This window comes from Schistocerca serialis, chromosome 2 (assembly GCF_023864345.2).
Source record: "Schistocerca serialis cubense isolate TAMUIC-IGC-003099 chromosome 2, iqSchSeri2.2, whole genome shotgun sequence".
In the NCBI taxonomy this organism is placed as follows: domain Eukaryota; kingdom Metazoa; phylum Arthropoda; class Insecta; order Orthoptera; family Acrididae; genus Schistocerca; species Schistocerca serialis.
In genome coordinates, this window is record NC_064639.1 from 442,665,684 (window position 1) to 442,691,285 (window position 25,602).

The 25,602-nt window shown below is 38.6% G+C and overlaps 1 protein-coding gene across 1 annotated transcript in view; it reads right to left on the reverse strand.

Moving 5' to 3' along the window:
* LOC126456047 (uncharacterized) overlaps nt 1-25,602 on the reverse strand; it is a 134,124-nt gene that overhangs the window by 17,658 nt on the left and 90,864 nt on the right. The window contains exons 5-7 of the mRNA XM_050091802.1: nt 19,159-19,367; nt 14,490-14,589; nt 13,314-13,472 (exon numbers count right to left, since the gene is read on the reverse strand). Coding sequence (XP_049947759.1) covers nt 13,314-13,472; nt 14,490-14,589; nt 19,159-19,367 — 468 coding nt within the window. The remainder of the gene's footprint in view (nt 1-13,313; nt 13,473-14,489; nt 14,590-19,158; nt 19,368-25,602) is intronic.

The following is a 25,602-nucleotide window of genomic DNA, read 5'->3' on the forward strand; positions in this document are numbered from 1 at the left end:
CAGTTCTAGTATAATATATTTGTCCAATGAATACCCGTTTATGATCTGCATTTCTTCTCGGTGTAGCAATTTCAATGGCCAGTAGCGTAGTTTGCCAGTTATGGACTTTTAAACAGTGGATACATTTTTTTGGACCCCTCTCTATTATTGTAAGTGAATGTCACTTATACACTTAACACTAGAAGTACCGGGCTTCACCATACTCCTTAGAAGTACCATATGGTCATTTTTGACCCAGTGTATGAAACCACCATTTTATTCATATCTGGATGTGTTTTCAGTGTCACCATGTTGACAATACATTCAGGCAGACTCTAAAGTGTAACCAAAGGATAATTTGGTTCCTAAAATGAATAGTACACTGTCAAACATAAATTTCAGATATAAATCTTTTTTTATTTTAAACTTAAGAAAGAAGAAATTCCACAGTATTTCATCAATCATCACTAAAAAAAGTAAGTAAAACAATGTTACAATGTTTTTCTTTATAAAAAGGTCAAAACAGAATTAAAACATATTGTTTATGTGAGCACTAATAGTATTTTTACTTTTACAGACATTTAAGTACCAAGTATTTGTATAAAATTCTAAAATGCAGCAGTTGACTAAAATGCTCTGTGTGTTTCCTTGCTTATTCTAAACAAAGAACTAGAACACAAGAACAAATAACTTCAGTTTATAATCATAAATATTTGGAAATATTTAGGAACAAAGACTTGACAGAACTGTGTAAGATGGGATGGGCTCACAGTTCAAACATTTGACAAGAGTTTTTGCTTAGCAGCTTTTGCACACAGACTTCATCTACATCTACATCTACAGCTCTGTGACTACTCTGCTATTCACAATAAAGTGCCTGGCAGAGGGTTCAATGAACCACCTTCAAACTGGCTATCTACCATTTCACTCTCAAATGGCACACAGGAAAAATGAACACTTAAATTTTTCTGTGTGAGCCCTGATTTCTCTTATTTTATCGTGGTGATCATTTCTCCCTATGTAGATGGATGCCAACAGAATGTTTTAACAATCAGAGGAGAAAACTGGTGATTGAAATTTCATGAGAAGATCCCGTCGCAATGAAGAACGCCTTTGTTTTAATGACTGCCACTCCAACTCACATATCATGTCTGTGGCACTATCTCTCCTATTTCAGAATAATACAAAACAAACTGACCCTTCTTTGTACTTCGTTGACGTCATCCGTCAATCCCACTTGATGCGGATCCCACACTGCACAGCAATACTCCAGAATAGGGTGGACAAGCATGGTGTAAGCAGTCTCTTTAGTAGATGTGTTGCACCTTCTAAGTGTTCTACCAATGAATCACAGTCTTTGATTTGCTCTACCCACAACATTATCTATGTGATCATTGCAATTTAGGCTATTTGTAACTGTAGAACTGTAGTCCTTAAATATTTAGTTGAATTTACAGCCTTCAGATTTGTGTGACTTATCATGTAATCAAAATTTAGCAGCATTTTTTTTTTTTTTTTTTAAGTACTCATGTGAATAACTTCACACTTTTCTATATTCAGGGTCAATTGCCACTTTTTGCACCATACAGATATCTTATCTAAATCATTTTTCACTTCGTTTTGGTCATCTGATGACTTTACAAGATGGTAAATGACAGCATCATGTGCAAACAATCTAAGACGGCTACTCAGATTGTCGCCTATGTCGTTAATATAGATCAGGAACAATAGAGAGCCTATAGCACTTCCTTGGGGAACACTGGATATTTCTTCTGTTTTACTTGATGACTTTCCACCTCTTACTATGAACTGTGACCTTTCTGACAGGAATTTATGAATCCAGTCGCACAACTGAGGCAATGTTCCATAGGCGATATTCTGCAGGCATGTGTTAGAAGTCACTTGTGAGGAACAGTGTTGAAAGCCTTCTGGAAATCTAAAAATATGGAATCAGTTTGATATCTCCTGTCAATAGCACTCATTATTTCATAAGTATAAAGAGCTAGTTGTGTTTCAAAAGAATGATATTTTCTGAATCCGTGCTGCTTATCTGCCAATAAATCATTTTCTTCAAGGTACTTCATAATGTTTGAATTCAGTATATGTTCCAAACAAATACTGACTTGCAGTTGAAGCATACAATTGCTGTTTTATTCCTCTTTGTTGTTTGCAGGAAACTTGAATTTGACAACATCTTCTATTTCCATATTGGCCAGAGCTGGTATCGAGTTCCTGCAAGGGAAGGTTGGCTCCTCTCTGCAGTTTGTAAAGGGCAGCAAGCCCATCTGCTACTCTGAGGATAAAGTCTCAGTGATAAATCTTAGAGGTAAGTAACTTAAAAATTGTGTGAATGTTGATCATGGCAAGGTCAAGAATATTGTAGAGACATGCACAGGCCATCGGTGGGTTCAAAGCTGAGGCACTTGAGCATCTAGTCATTTGGTCAACTGTATCAACTCCACCATTAGTTTAATTATAAAACTTCACAATTTCTGAAAGTTTCTTCTCTGTATTCTCATTCACCTGACATCCAGAATACATGTTACTCAGAATAAGAATTTGTTTTCTTTTTCCCTTGGTATGCTGTGAGAAGATTGTCACCTGACTTTTAAGTGTGCTGCATACAATGCATCATCTCCACTTCCTGCCGCACGAGGGATTTTTTTGAGTGATCTCAAAAGAGTGCCAACTAAACTTGTTCCTTTATCCACCAGTTTCACTGAGGTGAAGAAGTTGTTAGTTATGATGTTCCATAATGGCGATGTGCCTGACATAATCTGTCGTGTAAGAGAACTGATAGCAGTGCCCTAGACAGTGTGGGAGGGGGAGAGGGGCAGTTTCCCACTACATAATACATTAGTCTGTAGCTTCCCAGTATCACTCTGTAGGGTATGCATGTCACCAGTCCGTAGAAAACAGGAGGCTGCACTAATACAAAGTATCGCCCGACCTCGGAATTCTTCATATTTCACATTATTTTTGGACCAAAGTGTCGTAATGTACTCCAGAATATCGAGAATAGTGTCAAGAGACACTCAGAAACCATCCAGTGTTTGAAAATTCGTGTTACTGACATCAAATTACATTAAAATGTATCTGGGTCAAAAATGGCCCACATGGTTACTACTGGTATAACAGGTAAATTTTTCATACTTCTAGGTGGGCTAGGGGGATGAACTTTTGGTTGGTTGTACAAACACATTAATGAAAATCACAGGAGCATTTGGTCCTGTAGTCATTATGGAGGAGGGTAATTACCCAAGTGGTATTTCGAGTGTTAACGTTAAGTTTCTTAGGCCTCTCAGAGATTTTGGAGGGAATCTTCCAGACTAATGAAGCAACATATTAATAGATGTTCATTCACTACTACCACAATCTTCACTATCCTTTTTTGCACCCATAGTTTTAGGCAGCATTATGAGTTACCTCACACTGATCCATCGTCATTCTTCCGGTGGACAAGGGTTCCATGACCGTGGTACTTGATCGTCAGGAGTATGTGGCTGAGGGACTGCGTCAGCTTTCAGACAACACTACATACAAAGTTTGCCAAGGTAATCCCATTCCTGATGTCCAGGTGGAGCTTCAAGGAATCCTCAGAACCTTAGGCCCCCTACAAAACCTTTCAGCTGACTCCATCAACCTCCTGACCCCACCAACACCCCGCACCCCTACCTTCTACCTTCTTCCTAATATTCACAAACCCAATCATCCCGGCCGTCCCATTGTAGCTGGCTACCAAGCCCCCACAGAACGTATCTCTGCCTACGTAGATCAACACCTTCATCCCATTACATGCAGTCTCCCATCCTTCATCAAAGACACCAACCACTTTCTCGAACGCCTGGAATCCCTACCCAGTCTGTTACCCCCGGAAACCATCCTTGTAACCATTGATGCCACTTCCTTACACACAAATATTCCGCACGTCCAGGGCCTCGCTGTGATGGAGCACTTCCTTTCACGCCGATCACCTGCCACCCTACCAAAAACCTCTTTCCTCATTACCTTAGCCAGCTTCATCCTGACCCACAACTTCTTCACTTTCGAAGGCCAGACATACCAACAATTAAAGGGAACAGCCATGGGTACCAGGATGGCCTCCTCGTATGACAACCTATTCATGGGTCACCTAGAGGAAGACTTCTTGGTTACCCAGGCCTGCCAACCCAAAGTTTGGTACAGATTTATTGATGACATCTTCAAGATCTGGACTCACAGTGAAGAAGAACTCCAGAATTTCCTCTCCAACCTCAACTCCTTCGGTTCCATCAGATTCACCTGGTCCTACTTCAAATCCCATGCCACTTTCCTTGACATTGACCTCCACCTGTCCAATGGCCAGATTCACATGTCCATCCACATCAAACCCACCAACAAGCAACAGTACCTCCATTATGACAGCTGCCACCCATTCCACATCAAACGGTCCCTTCCCTACAGCCTAGGTTTTCATGGCAAATGAATCTCCTCCAGTTCGGAATCCCTGAACCATTACACCAACAACCTGAAAACAGCTTTCGCATCCCGCAACTACCCTCCCGACCTGGTACAGAAGCAAATAACCAGAGCCACTTCCTCATCTCATCAAACCCAGAACCTCCCACATAAGAACCCCAAAAGTGCCCCACTTGTGACAGGATACTTTCCAGGACTGGATCAGACTCTGAATGTGACTCTCCAGCAGGGATACGACTTCCTCAAATCCTGCCCTGAAATGAGATCCATCCTTCATGAAATCCTCCCCACTCCACCGAGAGTGTCTTTCCGCCGTCAACCTAACCTTCGTAACCTCTTAGTTCATCCCTGTGAAATCCCCAAACCACCTTCCCTACCCTCTGGCTCCTATCCTTGTAACCACCCCCGGTGTAAAACCTGCCCCATGCACCCTCCCACCACCACCTACTACAGTCCTGTAACCCGGAAGGTGTACACGATCAAAGGCAGAGCCACGTGTGAAAGCACCCACGTGATTTATCAACTGACCTGCCTACACTGTGAAGCTTTCTATGTGGGAATGACAAGCAACAAACTGTCCATTCGCATGAATGGACACAGGCAGACAGTGTTTGTTGGTAATGAGGATCACCCTGTGGCTAAACATGCCTTGGTGCACGGCCAGCACATCTTGGCACAGTGTTACACCATCCGGGTTATCTGGATACTTCCCACTAACACCAACCTGTCAGAACTCCGGAGGTGGGAACTTGCCCTTCAGTATATCCTCTCTTCTCGTTATCCGCCAGGCCTCAATCTCCGCTAATTTCAATTTGCCGCCGCTCATACCTCACCTGTCTTTCAACAACATTTTTGCCTCTGTACTTCCGCCTCGACTGACATCTCTGCCCAAACTCTTTGCCTTCACAAATGTCTGCTTGTGTCTGTGTATGTGCAGATGTTTGTGTGTGTGTGTGTGCGATTGTATACCTGTCCTTTTTTCCCCCTAAGGTAAGTCTTTCCGCTCCTGGGATTGGAATGACTCCTTACCCTCTCCCTTAAAACCCACATCCTTTCGTCTTTCCCTCTCCTTCCCTCTTTACTGATGAGGTAACAGTTTGTTGCGAAAGCTTGAATTTCGTGTGTATGTTTGTGTTTGATATATTTTTCCCATATATATATATATATATATATATATATATATAATAGAGGGAAACATTCCACGTAGGAAATATATATCTAAAAACAAAGATGATGTGACTTACCAAATGAAAGTGCTGGCAGGTCGACAGACACACAAACAAACACAAACATACACACAAAATTCAAGCTTTCGCAACAAACTGTTGCCTCATCAGGAAAGAGGGAAGGAGAGGGAAAGACGAAAGGATGTGGGTTTTAAGGGAGAGGGTAAAGAGTCATTCCAATCCCGGGAGCGGAAAGACTTACCTTAGGGGGAAAAAAGGACAGGTATACACTCACACACACACACATATCCATCCGCACATACACAGACACAAGCAGACATTTGTAAAGGCAAAGAGTTTGGGCAGAGATGTCCATCCATGGATATATATATCAAAAATAGGATGGATCAAGTACTGAGCCCTGCAGTACACCACACTTTACTTCCTTGTAATCAGAGTAGTGTTTGGTTGATTTCTTATCTTCTTGATATTGTATTTCTTCTACTTGACTGCATCCAGTAAGGTATGACCTAAGCCAGTTGTTCAGTGTACCTCTGATACCAGTACTACCAAGTTTCCAGAGCAATAGAATATGCTCTGTGGTGTCAAAGGCCTTACACAGATCAAGGTGTATGCTAGTTATTTTTTTCCACTATCAAGTTTTTGGAGAACTTGACTCAGAAAGTCAAATATTGCTGACGGCCTTTCTGGAAACCATGCTGGGCTGTGGACAATCAGTTGCACTTTTCTAGGAATCTCCTAGATTACCAGAAAAGTGCAACTGATTGGCCACACCTCTTATGAAAAAAATAGTAGCATTTTCAAAAATATAGATAGCTAAGCAAAGACCTGTAATTGGCTATGTCTTCTTTCTTACCCTTTTAAACAGTAGCTTGAATTTCACTACCTTTAAGGTGGAAGAAAAAATTCCAGTTGTGAATAAACTGTTGAAAAGGTGGGCTAATGAGGTCATGTGTGTCTTTAATGTGAGAATCCAGATTCTCATCCATTCCTATTGCAAAGTTTGTTCTTAGCATATTAGCTGCCGGTATAATTTCTTTAGGGTTGGTTGGAGGAAGAAACAGGGAGTCAGTTTCTATTTGGATGTGATTGTATGTGATAGACTTTTTTTGGAAGATGTTATACCACAGAGTAAGTGTTCACTAATATTTAAAAAGTATGTGCTAAAAGCACTGGTTACTTCTTCTGAATTTGTAATTTGTTTGCCTGCCACCTTGGACTAGATGGAGGCTGACATTTTGGAGGGGAGGGGGTGGACTCATTTCCTATTTGCTGTTTGACTACCTTCCACATGGCTTTCATTTTGTTCCTAGCTGTTATTATATGGTGATCATTTGCCATTTTTTTAACTTCTTTTATGACTTTGTGAAGCACTCTGTTATAATTCTTGAAATATACCAGAAATTCTTCAGTAACATTTTGTAAAATTTCAGAGACTCTCCTCTTTTCAGCATAAGATATTTTAATGCCTGTTGTCAGCCAAGAAACATTTCTTTCATTGGCTTTGTATTTCTTATTTTTAACTGCAATATATATATACCGGTCATTTTTGAAACACCCTATATATATATATATATATACAGGGTGTTTCAAAAATGACCGGTATATTTGAAACGGCAATAAAAACTAAACGAGCAGCAATAGAATTACACCGTTTGTTGCAATATGCTTGGGACAACAGTACATTTTCAGGCGGACAAACTTTCGAAATTACAGTAGTTACAATTTTCAACAACAGATGGCGCTGCAAGTGATGTGAAAGATATAGAAGACAACGCAGTCTGTGGGTGCACCATTCTGTACGTCGTCTTTCTGCTGTAAGCGTGTGCTGTTCACAACGTGCAAGTGTGCTGTAGACAACATGGTTTATTCCTTAGAACAGAGGATTTTTCTGGTGTTGGAATTCCACCGCCTAGAACACAGTGTTGTTGCAGCAACATGAAGTTTTCAACGGAGGTTTAATGTAACCAAAGGACCAAAAGGCGATACAATAAAGGATATGTTTGAAAAATTTCAACGGACTGGGAACGTGACGGATGAATGTGCTGGAAAGGTAGGGCGACCGCGTATGGCAATCACAGAGGGCAACGCGCAGCTAGTGCAGCAGGTGATCCAACAGCGGCCTTGGGTTTCCGTTCGTCGTGTTGTAGCTGCGGTCCAAATGACGCCAATGTCCACGTATCGTCTCATGCACCAGAGTTTACACCTCTATCCATACAAAATTCAAACATGGCAACCCCTCAGCGCCGCTACCATTGCTGCACGAGAGACATTCGCTAACGATATAGTGCACAGGATTGATGACGGCGATATGCATGTGGGCAGCATTTGGTTTATTGACGAAGCTTATTTTTACCTGGACGGCTTCGTCAATAAACAGAACTGGCGCATATGGGGAACCGAAAAGCCCCATGTTGCAGCCCCATCGTCCCTGCATCCTCAAAAACTACTGGTCTTCCAAAGGAATCATTGGCCCATTTTTCAGATCCGAAACGATTACTGCATCACGCTATCTGGACATTCTTCGTGAATTTGTGGCGGTACAAACTGCCTTAGATGACACTGCGAACACCTCGTGGTTTATGCAAGATGGTGCCCGGCCACATCGCACGGTCGACGTCTTTAATTTCCTGAATGAATATTTCGATGATCGTGTGATTGCTTTGGGCTATCCGAAACATACAGGAAGCGACGTGGATTGGTCTCCCTATTCGCCAGACATGAACCCCTGTGACTTCTTTCTGTGGGGACACTTGAAAGATCAGGTGTACCGCCAGAATCCAGAAACAATTGAACAGCTGAAGCAGTACATCTCATCTGCATGTGAAGCCATTCCGCCAGACACGTTGTCAAAGGTTTCGGGTAATTTCATTCAGAGACTACGCCATATTATTGCTACGCATGGTGGATATGTGGAAAATATCGTACTATAGAGTTTCCCAGACCGCAGCGCCATCTGTTGTTGAAAATTGTAACTACTGTAATTTCGAAAGTTTGTCTGCCTGAAAATGTACTGTTGTCCCAAGCATATTGCAACAAACGGTGTATTTCTATCGCTGCTCGTTTAGTTTTTATTGCCGTTTCAAATATACCGGTCATTTTTGAAACACCCTATATATATATATATATATATATATATATATATATATATATATATATATATATATAATAGAGGGAAACATTCCACGTGGGAAAAATATATCTAAAAAGAAAGATGATGAAACTTACCAAACAAAAGCGCTGGCAGGTCGATAGACACACAAACAAACACAAACATACACACAAAATTCTAGCTTTCGCAACCAATAGTTGCCTCGTCAGGAAAGAGGGAAGGAGAAGGAAAGACAAAAGGATATGGGTTCCAAGGGAGAGGGCAAGGAGTCATTCCAAGCTCCCGGGATTGGAATGACTCCTTGCCCTCTCCCTTGGAACCCATATCCTTTTGTCTTTCCTTCTCCTTCCCTCTTTCCTGACGAGGCAACTATTGGTTGCGAAAGCTAGAATTTTGTGTGTATGTAGCTAGAATTTTGTGTGTATGTTTGTGTTTGTTTGTGTGTCTATCGACCTGCCAGCGCTTTTGTTTGGTAAGTTTCATCATCTTTCTTTTTATATATATATATATATATATATATATATATATATATATATATATATATATATATATATATATATATATATTGAAATGATATGACAATATTTCTGTGAACATGTCAAATTTTTTACCATTTCCCTCACAATTGTAAATGTCATTCCATGTTTCCTTTTTCAGTAGGTCCCTGAGATGTTGCTTGCTAAAATTTCTACCTTTTCTTGTTATTTGTGGTTCAGTATAGCCAGCGGCCTCTATTGGGAAGTAAATAAATCGTGCATAATGATCCCTGAAACCTGTATTCATATTTTCAGTCTCGCATAAAAATTTGTCTGTATTTATTAGTACCTGATCTATAGTAGTGCTGGATGATTTGGTGGCTCTGGTAGGGGATGTAATGATTGTATGCATGTTGTAAGTTTTTACTAAGGCCTCAAGTTTAACCTGCCTTTTAAGTTCTTAATGAAATCTATGTTAAAGTCACCACACGTGTTAGTCATTTCACTAAATACTTTTATACTGTGAAGTGCTCTCTCAAGATTTTCAAGGAAAATAGCTATGTTTCCATCTGGGCTTCTATATACACAATTATATTTAAATTAGTCAGTTCGGTAGTGGAAATTGCAAAGTCCTGCTCTTTCCCTAGCAAATCAATGAACTTTAAGCAACATTATTTGATGTCTTTTCTAACATACATCCATGTTCCTACATGCATAGACATTTTCTACTAAAAATGTTGAAAGGATAAAGCCCTCTATTATTTTAGGTAATGATGCATTTTCTGTTAACCAGTGTTTATTAACACATATAACTAATGCTTCTTTTAATTCATCTGAAAACAATATTTCCATCTCATAAATTTATTTTAGAGGGACTGCACATTTTGGTGGAGGAGTACATATTTTGATGATGGCTTAGTTTCTTCACTGCTAAGGCCTGCATTATGTTTAGCAGCTGCACAGGACATATAATCCATGACACTTTTATAGTTGTAAATTTCTTTCCAAAGCAATGTTTTACAAGATGAATTTTACATTTCTCTGGAGTCACTTGCCACAAAAATGTTGTGGTTTTTTCCTGTTGTGTGTGGGGGGAGTTGATGTGTAGTGACATGCTGTTTCACCTGCGATTTTTGAAGTTGTACTTTGTGGCACTGCAACTAAACATGATAGAGATCATCTTCTTTCTGTTTGAGCTCTGTCTAGAATCATTGGATTATTTGGTTCTCTAACTGAAACTGATGGTTCCATTGCTGCTGCTATAATTGGAGGTTGCACTAACCCTGGCTGATTTTAATGTAATTGTTTCAGTATTATATCACACATTGCTGCTTTGCCTTTCTTGTTTCAATGTATTCTGTGAGTACTGAACTCTTCCCTGTTTTGGTTGACTATATTAATATATGTTATATTGCTGAAAAGCTTGCATATTTTCCCAAACTTTCAGTTGGTTGTTTCTATTTATGTGTTTACACACAATTTTTCCAAGAGGTCATGTCTCACTGACATGCTTATTACAAATACTTTCATGTCCACAACCTTTTCAAATACTTCCCTTAAAGGCTGCAAACCATACTTTGCCTCATTTTTGTAGACACTGTTTGCTCCAGCTAAAATAATGCAAGACTTACAACTTCCTTGGTTAGTGTACGGGTCAGTGTATTGAGTACCTTCTCGCAGTGGAGCAACTGGTTTCACAAATCCAAGGACACTTTTATTTGTCAGTTTTTCATTCCTAATCTCTGCCAATCCATTTCCATGGCTATCAAAAGCAAATAATTGATCCCAGCATCTTGTTTTTAAAAAAAATGGTTCAAATGGCTCTGAGCACTATGGGACTTAACTTCTAAGGTCATCAGTCACCTAGAACATAGAACATAGAACATAGAACTACTAACTAACCTAAGGACATCACACACATCCATGCACGAGGCAGGATTCGAACCTGAGAACACGCGGTTCTAGACTGAAGCGCCTAGAACCGCTCGGCCACTCCGGCCAGCATCTTGTTTTACACATTGACTGTTATTGTGTGTTGTTTCCAGTTTTGAAACTTTTGATTGCATATTGTCATCTCTTAGTTCATTCATTGTTTGTGATAGCAGACTGAATCTGTTTGTGCACACAATCACACAATATTGGTTTGATTTAATAAATTTAGTTGAGAATGTGACACTTTGCTTTTCACTTTGGTGTTTTGTGATTACTTTGAGATAAGTTTGATTTGTTTGCATGTTTTTGGTCATTATTTTCCAGTAACATGCTATAATTGTTTGTGTACATACGTCTTGGTTTACTTATAGTAGATGGCTTTACTCCATAAGTTGCTATACTTTATTTCTGCACATAGTTTTTTTGCACTAAAGCTTCACTTTTTTAAAAAAAATTATTTCCTGGATGCAGTTTTTTCCACCACTCTGCATATATTCTTTACAGAACAATTACAAGAAATCATATTAGCCACAAGCAGTTTCTGCAGCATCTCATGTACATGTGAAAAATATGTACCAAAAAAAGTCCCTCTAATTGTCAGATGGACAAGCAAACAAGAAACGAAGACAGCAATGCAGAGCATCAAATTGCAAGAACAAGACAACTGACTTGTGTGTCACATGCAAGAAATCTGAAACAACACATTTGTGTTCAGAACCGATGATTAAAGTAAGTAGCTTAGAAATATATTTTCTAAATGTGAATATCTTGGCTTCAGCTGTGGAAGGTATAGATGTACTACCTATTGGTAACATATGAAAACTTGTGCTAGGCTGGAACTTGAACCCGGATTTCTCATTTATCATGAGTGGTCACCTTAACCATTAAGCTATCTGTGCATGCCTTCTGCAATGACTCAAACTTCCATATGTCACACTGCCTACATCTTTATACCACTGTCTTCTGCATTCATCGCTAAATGTTTGCAGTTGTACTCTGTATTCCCACGCCACTGCGAACAAGACTATGTGGTATCAAGCTCTATGATCTTATTGTCTTTTGCCTGCCTCAGCATGTAGTATTTACTTGCATGTCTGGATGAACAGACATTTTTAATGATAGATTGCTGACTGAAATTACTTCAAAAGAAACTGGCTAAATGTGAAGCCAGAGTATAGCTGTGAGCATTTGGTGATGAATGTGGAAGACTGTAGTACAATGATGTAGACAATGTGACATATGGAAGTTTCGGTCAGTGTGCAAGGCATGCATGGCAAGCCTAATTGGTTAAGGCTGTGGTTCGCGGTAAGTGGGAAATCTAGGATCAAGGCATGGTTTGATACAAATTTTCATATCTTACATAGTACATCTGTACCTACCACAGGTGAAGTCAAGTTATTCACATTTAGCAAATTTATTTCGAAGCAGTTTCAGTCGACTGTCTATGTCAAAAATGTCTGTTCATCCAAACATACAAGTAACATAAGTAAAGCTGTCATCTTGCTGAAGATTGCTTTGAACACCACAGTGCTTTACTAGGCATGGTAATGTTGGAAGTAGTATGTTATTGTATTCCTCTGACCTTTGAACCCAGCCATTTTTAGGGGGACCTACAGCTCAATGTGGATTCTGAACCATGGTGTAGTTCAACATTTTTCACCATCAACAAACACTGCCAAATGTGAAAAAATCACAGATAAAAATCCTAAGACTGATTGGGGATCAAAGCTGAAACCATTGGATTTGTAGTCTGTCATCACTGAGCCACCAAGCCACACTATAAGACTAAAATATTAATTTGTAGTGTGTACTTATACAAAAATGAATCCAATCACAAATAAAAATGGTAACTATAAGTGAAAATAATGTGCAACTTCAGTTTGAATACTCTTTTCATAAAAAAAGTGTTTTTGTCTGTAACAATATTAAAATAGAAAAAAAGGGTAGCTCTATCACTGTGACGATTTCATGATCCATATTTTTATGTATATGAAAAATCACTCGATTTACAGAGTTACTTCATCAAAAGCTCTTTGACGTAGATAAATGCAATGCACTTTATCTGGTTATGCCTACATGTATTAAGTAAAAAAGCTATTTTTTTAATTATATAACTGATGCTACAAAACTGTTGCTGTTGAAGCTGTATTGAGAAAAGGTGTATTTTACCTGTGACTGGAGCATCCTGTGTGAAGTCAATATTCACAGATGCATCATTGAGGCGATCCCCACATAATCGAAGACCCAAGCCTGTCACAACTATGTAATCATCAGTGCAGCTGACCGCACCAGCACCAGCTTGACCAGGAGGGACTGTTGGATCTCCATCTGTTGTATCAGCAAAGAAGTTAACTGGGTTATATCTGCAAAGATTGTCTGATAAGGTGTGAATGGAAGGATTTTTATATTGTCAGTGAAGTAGGCAGTTGAGACAGAATAAAGTGGAATACTCTTCACCAGATATAAATGGGATTGATTATCAAATGTTTTCCCGATGACAACAAGTGATATATATGAGAGGAGTGGCATCTGAGTCTCAAAAATCTTGACTGTGAACTGTTGTAAGTGTGTCCAGTGAGCTTCTAATCTGGGGACAGACATTCATGTTAGAAATTACTATAGAACAAAACAATAGCAGTTTATCCTTTATTTATCCTTATTATAATATTCTTACTGTCCGGTAAAATTTATGAACTACAGCCATGCTTTATGAACCGTGGCACTGACTGTCTTATGGAATCCTGAAAACTGAACTTTATTTCATTTAAATGTCTTGTCCATGATTACTGTAAGATTGATTGCTGTATTTGTGCCACCTATTGAATATCTTGACTTAATAGCTTATACGTTCCTCATTAGCTATTCCAGAAGATAAAGAGAATCTGTTTACATTTCTTAACACAAAGCTATCAATGGAGTTTAGTTTTTATGTTGGCTTCAGTAATTGTCTTAATTGTAATATAGTACATATATTTACTTAAGAAGTTGTTGAATATGTTAACTATCCCACTTCAGTCATAAAATTACAGGTGAGAAGACTACATAAATGTGTATCATTCCATTCTTATTTAATTAACCAATCTAAAACAGACTCACAAACAAACAAACATAAACAATTTTTCTAACCTAAAGTAGGAATTTGGATTTGCTGAAAAGATTACTGAATTATTGTGATAAGAATGAACTTTTTGCACAGTTTATTCTAATAGATGTGGCATGTCCCTTTTGTTTGTTCATAAAACTTTTAGTAAATGAAATATCTTTCCAGTTAGTACTATACATAATAGTTAAGCCAAATGAAGCAACTACAGAATAAATTTTCAGATACTCGTACATCACACTTACCCTCATCCACATTGACTAGCTGGAACACATCTTCATTTGTGTATGTTATGCTACAGTAGCCAGCTTCCTTGCGTATACAAATAGCATAGTTTAAGTTGTTCTGCAAATTGATTAATTCTGTTAAGTTCATGTAATTAAATATGTAAGATGATGTAAAACCAAGCAAACAACAACTTAAAAAAGCCTGTTTAGTTACATCATTGTTTCAAAATGGTTCGATTTTGAACTATGTCATTGAGTACAGTACAGCAGTACAGCTAATAATTAAGTTCAACATTAGGTACTCATTTTACTACATGATCCAGTGACATTAATGTGACCACCACCTGTGTTTGATGTCACCTTGATATAACCACTCACAGATTGCAAGTTGCAACACTAGCAGTGGAGGGTATACAAAGTGTGTAGGGCGGACACAGAAAACTGGGTTGTTGAGGTAATGTGGAAATAGAGTGACCTAGCTGATGTCCAATACGGCATGATCAGTGGCTATTGGGCCAAGGATGGAAGCATTTTTGAAATGGCTGTGTCGCTGCGGTTATAGTGTACCGTGGATAACAAAATGGTGAAACCCAAAACCTGCACTGAGGAAACTGTGGTGCACCATAGGCCATAGATGACAGGGGTGAATGGTGGCTATGGTGATGCATATGGGCAAACAGACATGCAGCTCTTGAGCAACTGACTACTCAGACGAACCAAGGAGCTACCAACAGTATCACTTCAATGACTGCTCAGCAAATATTGCTGTTTATGGCCCTCTACAGCCAGCACCTGGTTCAGGCACCTGTGGTGACTGCTGTTCATCAGCAATGAATGCTGGAATTTGCACACCAGTATCATAATTGGAGTGGCAACAAGTGACCTTTGCAGATGAATCACATTTTATTCTCCCATGGAATGATAGCCATTGGGTTGTATGAGCAGTCATTGGATAGGTCCAGCATTATCATCTGAGAAATGTTTTCATGGCATTCCACAAGTGATCTCAACATTTTGTAGGGCACAATAGGTCAACACAAGTATGCATCTATTCCTGGGGACCATGTACACCCCTACATATGTTTTTTTTTTCTCCACTGTATGTTAGCATCTGCCAGTAGGACAATGCTACATGTCACACAGCTCGCAGTGTATGATCATGATTTGAAGTGCAGCAGCCTGAGTTTACTCTACTCCAGTGGCCACCAAACCCAATTGAGAATCTGTAGGGCCACCTTGATTTTGCAGTTCGTGCCATGAATGCTGAATTAAGAAATCTAGTGCAGCTGGCCAAGGTACTGGAGTCATAACCCTGTTGGTACCTTCCAGAACCTCATTGACACTCTTCCTGCACATCTGTGCTACAAAAGGTGGTTATTCAGGTTTTTTACAGGTGATCACATTAACGTGACTGGACCATGTATCTGTATATTGCAAATAGAATTGAGACATGTTTTCGGGCTGTTTACATTTATGGATATTGAAACATAAGTAAATTATGATGCATACATCATTAATGGCATCCTTCATATTTATGTTATGTATACTGAACAATTAAAGACAAGAATAACAAGTTGTTAATTAGCTGTTTAAGTTAAAAATGAGCTGTTAAGCTAAATGTACTTATATTCCATAATGTGATTATTAAGACCCAGCAGGAGTGCTTTTAATTACACCCTAATAAGGATTAAGAGGAGTGACGAGCACAGATCCCAATATCCATTGCCATGTTTATTCATTCATTCATTCATTCATCCATCCATTTACTGTGTTATGTACACCCCATTAAAAAATGAATAACATATGTGGGATAATTCAAAGTATACATTAATGAAACAGAAACAATTCTTTGGACTTAATATGTACCAGTACCCTGTGTCAACAGGTAATTTCCAAGATCACTTGCAAGGGATAAACATTGAGTGTGCAGCTGTCATGGCAGCAGATATCAATTAGTTATTGCTTTTGTTTACACCTTTGATAACACACCACTTATAATAGTGAACCTTGTCAGTAGTGCTCTACATATGAGTGAATGAAGTTGGTGCTGTGTCAATTTGCTTTACTCTTAAGCTTGCAGGAGTTAATTCCAAGATTGTGTACTGGGCAAAGTTGTTCAGACATCATTTAGTTCCAAATTATGATTTTGGGTATTGCATACACTACTCTTACCTGGCAGAAATTAATTTTGAGACTGTATTGTGGAAAGTGGTTTAGACTTCATTTAGTGATTTTAAGGAATTGTGTGGATTGTCATGGGGAGACGTGTGTCAGACATGGTGAAAGATATAGTTATAGTGAACCCATGCTATGGCAAACAAGGATTGGTCCTGGCTGCATACACAAAGCACAGAATTGTCAATGATGAAGATCTGGATCATGAGTAAGTTAAGTTAAATTAAAAATAAGTTTTTTTGTACATATTTTGTTGTTGTTGTTAATGCTGTAAATGAAAAGGATATCTGGCACTACAACACTCTTGTGCTCAATCGTTGTTGCTGTCAGTGCTGTAAACAAAAGCAACATCTCATGCCATGAGAGTAGCATGCTCAATGTACACTACTGTGACAAAAGTCATGGATAGCAGTATACACATAGATGGATGGTCGTAGCATTGTGTACACAAGGCATAAAGGGGCATTGCATTGGCAGAGTTGTCATTTGTACTGAAGTGAGTCATGTGAAAATGATTCCGATGTGATTATGGCTACATGATAGGTATTAACAGATTTTAAACACAGAATGGTAGTTGGAGCTAGGTGCATGGGACATTCCATTTCGCAAATTGTTAGGGAACTCAATATTCCAAGATCCATAGTGTCAAGAGTGTGCCAAGAATACTAAATTTCAGGCATTACTTCTCACCACAGACAATGCAATGGCTGACGCCCTTCACTTAGTGATCGAGAAAAGTGGTGTTTGCATGGAGTTGTCACTACTAATGCACAAGTAACACTATGTGGAATAACCTCAGAAATCAATATTGCATGAGTGATGAATGTATCCTTTAAGACATTGTGGTGAAATTTGGCATTAATGGGCTACATCAGCAGATGACCAATGCAAGTGCCTTTGCTAACAGCATGACATTTTCTGCACAGCCTCTTCTGGGAAAACTGTGGTTTGGTCTGATGAGTCCCAATTACAGTTGGTAAGAGCTGATGGTAGGATTCAAGTGTGACACTGACCCCATGAACCCGTGGACCCAAGTTGTCAACAGGGCCCTGTAGAGGCTGGTGGTGGCTCCATAATGGTGTGTGCTGTGTTTACATGGAACAGTCTCGGTCTTCTGGTCCAACAAAACTGATCATGGACTAGAAATGGTTATGTTCAGTTACTTGGAGACCATTTGCAACTATTCATGGACTTCATTCTGAGGAATTTGAGCAAATGATTTGGCCTCCCAGATTGCATAACATGAATCCCATTGAACATCTATGGGACATACTCAAGGGGTCAGTTTGTGCACAAAATCCTGCACCAGCAACATTTTCACAATTATGGACAAATGTAGAGGCAGCATGGCTGAATATTTCTGCAATGGACTTTCAATGACTTGTTGAGTCCTTGCCATGTACTATGCCAAGCAAAAGAAGGTCTGGCACAATATTAGGAGGTAGCCCATGACTCTTGCCAACTCAGTGTATATCACTTGCAAGTGATCTTGGACATCACCTATCAACAATAAACTGTCTAGTTGTTTAGTAGTGTTTGTGCTAATGCTGGGTGAATGTAACATACTAAATTAAGAGTGTAACTACTTTGTAAAAAGCTGCTGCTTCTTTATTTATATTAAATAGTTACACTAATTAGCTCCTATTGCCCATAACCAGGTAACATGATGCCAGAGCCATAAAACATGGACTATAGAGCAAAGGGAGTGAGTCATTGGGTTGGATGAGTCTTGTTTCACACTGTTTCCAATTTCTGGCTGACATCATGTTCCAAAAGTGTATGATGATTTGAGCAGCCATTTTGTGGTATTCCATGGGCCCCACGGTTACTCTGTAAGGCTGCATGACTGCCAAGGATTATGGGGTCATTTTGGCTGATCAGGTCCATCCCATGGTACAATGTTTGTCCACCAATGGTTATGCTATGTTCCAAGATCAAGGCCTCTGTTCACACAGCTTACATCATGCAGGACTGGTTTTATGAGCACAAGGATGAATTGTCACATTTCCCCTGGCCACCACAGCCATCAGATCTTAATATTATTGAGCTTTTGTGATCTGCTTTGGAGAGACTGCTATTCACCTTTGTCATCATTAACTGAACTTGTCACTATTTTGCAGGAAGAATGGAACAAGATTGCCTTGGAAACCATACAGGACCCATATTTACCCATTCCAAGATTATTGAAAGTTGTTCTGAATGCCAATTGGTTTCCTTCCTCATATTAGGACAGGTAACGAGTTGTGTTTTTGGTGTTTCTATATTTTTGCCTCCTCCTTGTAGTTTCTTGATGAGAAATAATGTGTTTTTCATTCACAGACCTTCCGTCACTAACCTCTGTCAAAAGTAATTCTTTATACCTGCATGTTTTGAGGTCTTTCCTGACACCTTCACAGGGCCTTGATAATGTTAACATGCAAATCAATTCATATATGTTATAGGAATGACTTTTTTATCAGTAATATACCTTCTCTTACATCTATATAAGTTTTTGAAACAGAGGAAATCTTACCAAATACCCAGCATTTGGTCCCTCATAATTGAAGCTGTGGAAAGACCCTCTGACACCAACATAATATTGAAGGCAGTTTCGTGGGCTCTCCAGACGGTCTCCTGGTCTTAATTGAGTTACTTTTATCTTGAATCGCCGTGGAAAGTTTCCTCCACCTTGTGATACTGACAGCTGAAATGGACCGTTAGAGCTGTCAACGTCCATGTATACTGCAGCGGAGAACACGGAAAAGGATTAAAACAAAATCATTGCAAAACTAATTGTTGTGATTTTACAGTATTGATAAATACAGGAACAAATATTTTCTGGATTTATGTCATGATTCACAAATACATAAATGTTGGATACATTACTCAGAGTGAAATGATAAAGTGGGAGTGAGTCACAGAGTGGTAAATCATAAATACATACAATCTATGTCTTCCATAAAATACCCTACTCCAAAAGCTTTTGGACATTGTGAATATAAGACAACATAACACAATAGTTTCTTATTTAATCATCACCAAGAAAAACTGCCCATGATGCAGTATCAAATCATTGTTACTACGAGGGTCAGTCAAAAAGTAATGCCTCCTATTTTTTTTTCTACGTTTAATTGTCAGGAAATTTAAATGCAATTACATAGGTTGAAAACCACAACATTGAGGATCATTTTGTCATTTTTCAATGTAATCTCCGCCCATCTCTACAGTTTTGGTCCATCTTTGAACAAGGGCATGTATCCCAGCACGGTAAAAATCACAGCTCTGCTTCCTAAGCCATTGACGCACGGATGTTTTGACGGCCTCCTCATCTTCAAAATGAATCCCACGATGAGCTTCTTTTAGTGGCCCGAACAGATGGAAGTCTGATGGTGCCAGGTCAGGGCTGTATGGGGGATGAGGCAAAACTTCCCATCCAATTTTGACAAGCTCGTCAGAGGTGTGACGACTGGTGTGTGGTCTTGCATTGTCATGCAAAAGAAGAACATCTGCCATTGATTTTTTTGGGCGAACTCGCTGAAGACGTGCTTTAAGTTTGTTGAGGGTTGTGACGTATTGAACAGAATTTATTGTGCATCCCTGCTCCAAAAAATCAACCAGAATCACACCCTCTGTATCCCAGAAAACTGTTGCCATAACTTTCCCTGCCGATCGCACAGTTTTGAATTTTTTCTTCCTCGGCGAGCTTGTGTGACGCCACTCCATTGACTGCCTCTTTGATTCGGGTTCAAAAAAATGCACCCATGTTTCGTCCCCGGTCACAATTTTTTTCAGAAACTCATCTCCCTCCAAATGGAAGCGCTGCAAGTGTTGGGAGGCTATTGTTTTCCTTGCCTCTTTATTCTGATCGGTTAACATTCTTGGAACCCACCGTGCACAAACTTTTGAGTACCCCAATTGTTTAATAATCGTGATCACACTGCCTTTACTAAGAGAAATAATGCAACACACTTCATCTGCAGTCACCCGACGGTCACCACGAATGATGTCATCAACTTGCTGAATGTTGTGTGGAGTCACTGCACTCACCGGCCTGCCGCTCCGCTTTTCGTCAGTCAACGGTGTTTGCCCTTCAGCTTCCTTACAACGACGAACCCATCGTCTAACAGTGCTGACATCCACTGTCACAACACCATACACCTTCTTCAGTCTTTCATGAATGCGTATGGGCGTTTCACCTTCTGCATTCAAGAATTCAATCACACAACGCTGTCTCAAACGAACATCGATGTCGGCCATCTTACAAACTTCTGCTGTGCTGCCACCTGTTGACACAGAAAGTTACTACTGCAGTGGATTGCAGAAGAAGGTTTGAGGAATGGCGCCAAATTCAAATTTTTCACTTAACTTAATTTCTTTAAGTAGAAAAAAAATGGGAGGCATTACTTTTTGACCGACCCTCGTATTTTGTAACTAACATTGCCTGTACTGGCAAAAAGACAATAAGATTATGTATAAGTAACGTGTTTTGTATATTTGCCAACAAGCTATATCATTACTTACTTGAACATTAGCTTTAATATCGTAATCACTTTTAGTACTTTTAGTATATATATTACTGATATCTTCTTTTACAGTGCTGAACATGCCATTGTTCAGTTTTCTTAATAGTTTTCCCTTTGACTCATTAGGTGAATTGATTTCCACTATCTTACATTCAGACACACTGCCACAAAAAAATGATGTTGTTAAAGGCCAGAGTTTTAAATAAATGATGTGGAAAATTTATAGCATTGTGTATAAGAAAAATTTAATGACAGAAATACATTTAGAATTTATTATGCCGGTATATAAATCTTTATCATGACAGCTAATCCAGCTCAAGCCTAGAACAGCTCCCTGTGTTACAAGGACACACAATAGAAATTGTGCAAATATCCATCAATGTACCATAATGAATATGAGTTGTGGCAGTGTGCTGTCATAACACTGCTCTTGCTCAGGCTGATAATTAAACGAATAAATTAATTAAGGATAATAATTCAGAAAATTAATTGCCGGGAAACATGTTAACTGATGAAGCATTTTACTACACTAAGAATGGTGAAAACAGTGTAGCAATTGGAATATATATTGTGGAGATATATGAGTTTTAATTCAACAAGCCTATAAGAATTTACTCACCAGCAGCTGGAGCATGAGGAAACCAGATAGTGTGTTCAGTAGCAGGCATGGCTGGCAGCCCCAAGATATTACCAGTCAACATGGTAGGCTAAGCCATAGGGATATGGAAAGTGGAGGTACAGATGCAGGATATTTAAAAAGAATCCGAAGTAAAAGTTAGTATGCAGTTTCAAGGGTGATGCACCCCTTCACTTTGGTTGCTATGGATGAGTCCATCAGCAGACCCAGCTCAATGAAAATATTATCCATCTTACTTTTTTATTGTAGAGGACAGTAGAGCAATCACAGTATGTATTAAAGTAACATTTAGAGTTTGCCTCTAGGTCAGTATATCATAGGGAATGATATAATTACAAGCAGAGTTAATATTTGGCAAATTGTAATGTCTGAGATCACTGCTACCAAGAATCAGGAGCAGCGGGGTGACACACCATTGTTAGGAGAGACATGGTTTGGAGAGGGGACCAGACAGATGTGCGCCAAGTTTTACTCCATCAGGATTGCACAGTAAGCTTTGGTAATGCTCACAGTGTGCTACTCACATGGTCTGCTTAAAGTCATATAAGCAATGAATGCTACAAATATGTTTTAAGTATATTTGTGCTGGTGACAAACTGCTAAGCTCGGACATGGGAAGTTAATGAGCAAGGCTTATGTCTTGTGTGGCATATCACTCCTGAGAATGAAGATGGACTGGGCATGGTGTATTGGCAAGCTGTTAGCTACTCAAGTGCTGTGATATTGTTGTTGTTGATGACCATTTGGTTGTGGCTCATAATTTAATTGAATTAATTGACTTTGTCATCTTGGAGAACATCTAATTAATTATTTCCAGGTTTCCAAACTATCCTGGTAAGGTGTGATAAGCCCTGTGTGGCAAAGAGCATTAATGGCATCTCCCCAACATAGATTAACTGTGTTGATGCATTTATAAAAGTTTTACATGTGACCTCTGTACCACTGACATCAGCATATTCATGTCTGAACAAGTTCAGTGAACCTTCATAAGTGCTATCTTTGATTTTGTATCAGTATGAATGTGCACTCATTTACTTTGGGGACACTGGACCTTAATAAAATAACTAATTCTTACCAGAATTAATTTCTCTTTAATTATAGGTGTGGTAATATTCCCCAAATGTTGTTGTGTTTAAAACTTAATTAGGCAGAATTTGCATGTTGGAGTGCAGCATACTGATATTTGCACTGGAGGTAAGGGCAAGTCAGTCTGACAGGTTAAGAATGTGCAGCTGACCCAAAGGGCACAACACGGAAAGATAGGTCGGTATCAATAGAGGGGCATACATCCCTGTAAATTAATGCTTTCTGAACGAGTGTGTTATGTCCAACAGTGTGTTGTCAATCAGCATTTCATGTTACAAATTCTCTCAGAATTGGTCAATGTAAAATTTTCTGCATTCATTCACCACACAATTTAAGAATTAATCTGACTATGAGAGGATATTAGAAATGTTTTAAATTATGTATACTGCTTCTTTTAACTGTATCCAAATAGGGCTGTCAATAACGCATTTTTGATCTTCATATGATAGAATATTATATTAATGAGAAATAAAATACAATTTATTAATGGGAAATAATGTATCAGCAAAATTAATGTGTTATACCTAAAGATCATCCTAACTCAAACAGCAGTTATGACATTATTCACATCAGTATAACTGATTTGAGCATAATCTGTACATGTCACATCCTGAAGCACTTGATTCAGCCTTCAAATATAATAATGTACCACACTGATATCCATATACCACATTTCACAGTTTTTCACTAAGTTCAAACTATTACCAGAAAGCCATATGTCAGGATGTGTATTAAAAAACAATTATATGTGTACTCATTATGAAAGCCATTGAAGTGATCAGTAATTAAATCAAGACTTTAGCATGTAGTATTATGAACAGAAACTGTAGACACAAGCTTTGCCCTCTTTACAGTCTAATGACTTTGATGAAAATTTCTTCCACCACAAGAATCCAAACAGGCTATTTCCAAGGTGGGAGCATCCAGAATATCTTGTCTAAACAATGTTGGGTATTAGATCACATAGTAATACCAAAAGATACTCTGCAATTATTACATTCTAATGTGTGCTGGTTTGTACATGGAATGGTGGGGGATCTGAGGAAGAAATCTATCTAGAAGTAGTTCACTATATTGTCTCTCTCTCTCTTTTTCTTTTCTTTTTTTACACTTGAAGGCAGACATCAACTATCTGATGAAGCCAACTCCCAAAGTTTCAAGAACCAGTATTAAGTGAATAATCTAGGGATACACTACAGTCCTCTATGTATTCCTCCCACAGAGAGCATGAAAACAATATCAACTATTTGCAGACAAATTGAAGCAGTCATTCTTCCCACACTCCAAATGTGAATGGAAAGGGAGAACAAACACCTAACAGGAAGTACCCTCTGCTGTGCATTTCACAGTAGTATGCAGAGTGAGGCAGTAGATACATAAGTAGACACATAAAGAGTTTTTGCAAAGAAGTAAATATGCACTATGCAGCTTTTACGAAGTAATATTTCTCCTGGAAACTCACACCACTTTTCCTTAAAGTAAAATTATATTTTAATAATAATAGTAATAATAACAGGCCATTACACAACAGGCAATGTCAAATCCATAATACAGTACGATTAATAACACAAAAGTACAACATGTGAGCTTAATATTATAATTAACTAGTGAACCCAGCAATGCTATGCAATTGATAAATATGTATTGGAGTGGTATATACATCCTAAACTCCTTCCTCCCAATCTCTCTCTTTCTAATACTCCTCCACCCTTCTCTGTTGATATTCTCCTCCTCCCTCCTCCCTCTCCACCTCCTCTTCCACCCACTCTCTTTCCATGTCCTTTTCTCCCCTTCCTCTGACCTTGAGCCTTGTTTATGGTTGCTGCAAACAAAACCTTGGGAACTGAAGTTGCTAAAAATAAAGCGGAAAATCAGTTGGAGTCATTGGTCTATGGGGTATGAGAGCGACCTCTCCATCTGCTATCTGCTGGATCTGTGAGGTCAGAAGTTTCAATGAAAGTATTTCATGTGCCTTTAATCTGCAAATGGGTAGGAGTATAAAGTTTCAGGTGATTCAGATTCTGTAGTAGTATTTTAAATATAAGCCGATAAACCATAAATATGATGTTCTTGTTTTCTGTAAAACCAATAGTGAGGAAGAAAACAAAACAGGAGATTGTTGTGTATAAAATGAATAAGGAATAAGAACAAATACGGGAGACACAATTTGTCTAGTGGCTTACATGCCCCATTACCATAGTTAAAACTGACTGCAAGAAAGAAAACGAAACCACACATTTTCACGGCACAGTACAGTATTTTCTTTCTTAACGCAAAACCTGTACATTGTTATTTAAAAAAGTGCATAGCCTGAGTGTATATGAATGTTTATTAGTGTATAATGTAGAGATTTGAAGTAAATTGGTCAAACATTTTTGAAATTATGGTAATTCCTTTTCTCTATTATATATTATAAATAAATCTTGTTGGAAAGTTCTTGTAAAACGTAAATACTTTTGGAAAAGGGACACCACACAGCAAAAAGCAGCAGTATTGAGTTGTTGACAGGCACACACAAAAGAAAGAAAACTTACTAGCTTTATATACATATATATTTACATTTTTCAAAATATATAGCCCATATCTGTCCGAGTGTTTATTACAGTACCGGTACTGTAAAAAACTGAAATGAAACAGTCAAGCACTTTTAAAGATTTTTTGCTAACAATGTTTACCTTTTATGTATATATTTATGTACCATGTATATTAAAATAATATGTACCCCACTTTC